Source organism: Callorhinus ursinus, unplaced genomic scaffold (genome assembly GCF_003265705.2).
Source record: "Callorhinus ursinus isolate GAN/ISIS: 27379988/994484 unplaced genomic scaffold, GSC_fseal_2.0 scaffold62, whole genome shotgun sequence".
Taxonomy (NCBI): domain Eukaryota; kingdom Metazoa; phylum Chordata; class Mammalia; order Carnivora; family Otariidae; genus Callorhinus; species Callorhinus ursinus.
Genome location: NW_027397124.1, coordinates 7,401,458 through 7,403,544, shown reverse-complemented (window position 1 = coordinate 7,403,544; position 2,087 = coordinate 7,401,458). Strand labels below are relative to the sequence as shown.

Sequence of the window (2,087 nt, the reverse complement as noted above, 5' to 3'; positions counted from 1 at the left end):
ATCTATAGATAGATAATGCCTATCTATCTATCTCGATCTATCGATCTATTGATTGATATATCAATATATCTATATACCCAAAAGCAGCTGCATGTTTTATAGATTTGCTGTTCAACTGGCCAAGGGCAGTTAAGCTTTATTAATGTGAACTTAGCCCCTTAAGTTAATAAACTCTTGTATGGAGCTATGGGTTGAGACGGTGAAAGGAAGTTATTTAATTGCCAAGATGATGACGAATGCTCTCTTATTGTACCGTTTTCTAGATTTTGCATACTAATAATGGAGTATGGCTTTGATTTCTTTTTTTAATTGAGATTTAAGACTTTTTTTGTTTCGTAAAACTAAAAAACTAATTCATATACTTTTTTTAAGTGAACATAACCTCAAGATTTTATTGTCTTCATAATATTAACAAAATATGAAGCTTAAAACTGGATCACTTGGCCCTTTCTCTTCTTATTTCCTCCCAGTTCAAAATGCTTGCATCTCTTAATAGCCAGCATTCTCTTAGATCTGCAATTGGGCTCAATACATTCAAGCCTCAGCACAATCTTCTTTGTAGTTTTAGCCTTTTTCCGGAAAATCGGCTTAGTCTGCCCACCGTAGCCTCTCTGCTTCCTGTCATAACGCCGCTTTCCCTGGGCAAAAAGAGAATCTTTGCCCTTCTTGTACTGTGTCACTCTGTGGGGCCGGTGCTTGCCACACTTCTTGCAGAAAGTCCGGCGGGTTTTAGGAACGTTCACCATGTTTGCGAGAGCGCTATCGGCAGGGAAAGCCTAAAAAAGTAATTCATATACCTCTTACTGGAGATTTGAGTTTTTTGTTTCTTCTTGTTTTCTGGCCTAAAATTCAACATTTAGCTAAGCATGCTTCTTGTGCCTGTAACCCAAAAAGGAAACATATTCCTTTTGGATTGCATACACTTTGACTGATTTTGATACATAGTATGCCAATGAAGGTGAAGGAAAGCTCCGTAAAGAGGTCTGTGAAAGTCGGGGTTCCCTTACCCCTAAGGCTGTTCTTAGTAATAAGTGAAGAGCTTACAGATCTGGCTTCTGCCCCTAATATATGACAGAGTTAAGGAACTTCTCTAGGTGCCTAATTTCCTGCCAGGGAGGGAGCTTAAAACTCAAAATTTTAGACATTTACATGTACTTATTGATTTAAATCCAGTTGTGGGAAAACAAAGGAGAACATTTGAGAATCCTGTCTATATAATCATGTGACCATCAGTATCAAACATCTTTTATAACACTCTACTGAGGTAAATTTAAAATATAGTGAAGTGAACAAATCTCAAGACTAAAGCTCAATGTCATTATATGTATGTATACTGCCACGTGACCACCACAACAGATCAAGATTTAGAACTTTTTTGTCACCCTAGACAATTCCCTTTTCCATGTAATGTCACCACCCCATTTTAACTACTATTTTGATTTCTTTGAATATAGATTAGTTTGGTCTGTTTTTGTGACTTTAGATAAAAGGAATGGTATACTATGCTTTCTTTTCTGTGTTTGGCTTCTTGCACTCAGTGTAAGTGGTTTTAAATTTACATGCAGTTGTGTTTATTTTTTTCTTTTTTCTTCTTTAAAGATTCATTTATTTATTTTGGAGAGAGAGAGAGCAAGTGCATGTGCACGTGTGGGCAGGGAGAAGGGCAGAGGGAGAGAATCTTTAAGCAGACTCTGTGCTGAGATCCCCGGACCCTGAGATCATGACCTGAGCTGAACCCAAAAGTTGACTGCTTAACCGACTGAGCCACCCAGGCACCCCTCACTTTTTCTACGTATTCAGTTCTATGAGCGGCAGATTATCACCAGAGTCAGGATGCAGTCCCAAATCTCCCTTTAGAATCTAATGTTTATCCTTCTCCATCCCTGGCAACCAGTGATCTCTTCTCCTTTCCTATGGTTTTGTCTTTTCCCAAAATGTCATATAAATTATACATATGTAAACTTTGTTACTGTTTTTTTTTTAAAGATTTTGTTTATTTATCCAAGAGAGAGAGAAAGAGGAGAGAGTGAGAAATTGAGAAATCATAAGCAGGGGTGGAGGGGTAGAGAGAGAAGCAGGCTCCCCGC

General features: G+C 38.0%; 1 protein-coding gene across 1 annotated transcript; it reads right to left on the bottom strand.

Moving 5' to 3' along the window:
• Window positions 1-425: 425 nt before the first annotated feature.
• Window positions 426-755, bottom strand: LOC112834404 (large ribosomal subunit protein eL42-like). The gene has a single exon (XM_025885859.2). The coding sequence runs from the start codon at window positions 744-746 to the stop codon at window positions 426-428; it is 321 nt and encodes a 106-aa protein (XP_025741644.1). The 5' UTR covers window positions 747-755.
• Window positions 756-2,087: the final 1,332 nt, after the last annotated feature.

Bases quoted from the DNA above. Each gene is read 5' to 3' on its own strand.
- LOC112834404 (XM_025885859.2), bottom strand. From the start codon at position 746: ATGGTGAACGTTCCTAAAACCCGCCGGACTTTCTGCAAGAAGTGTGGC.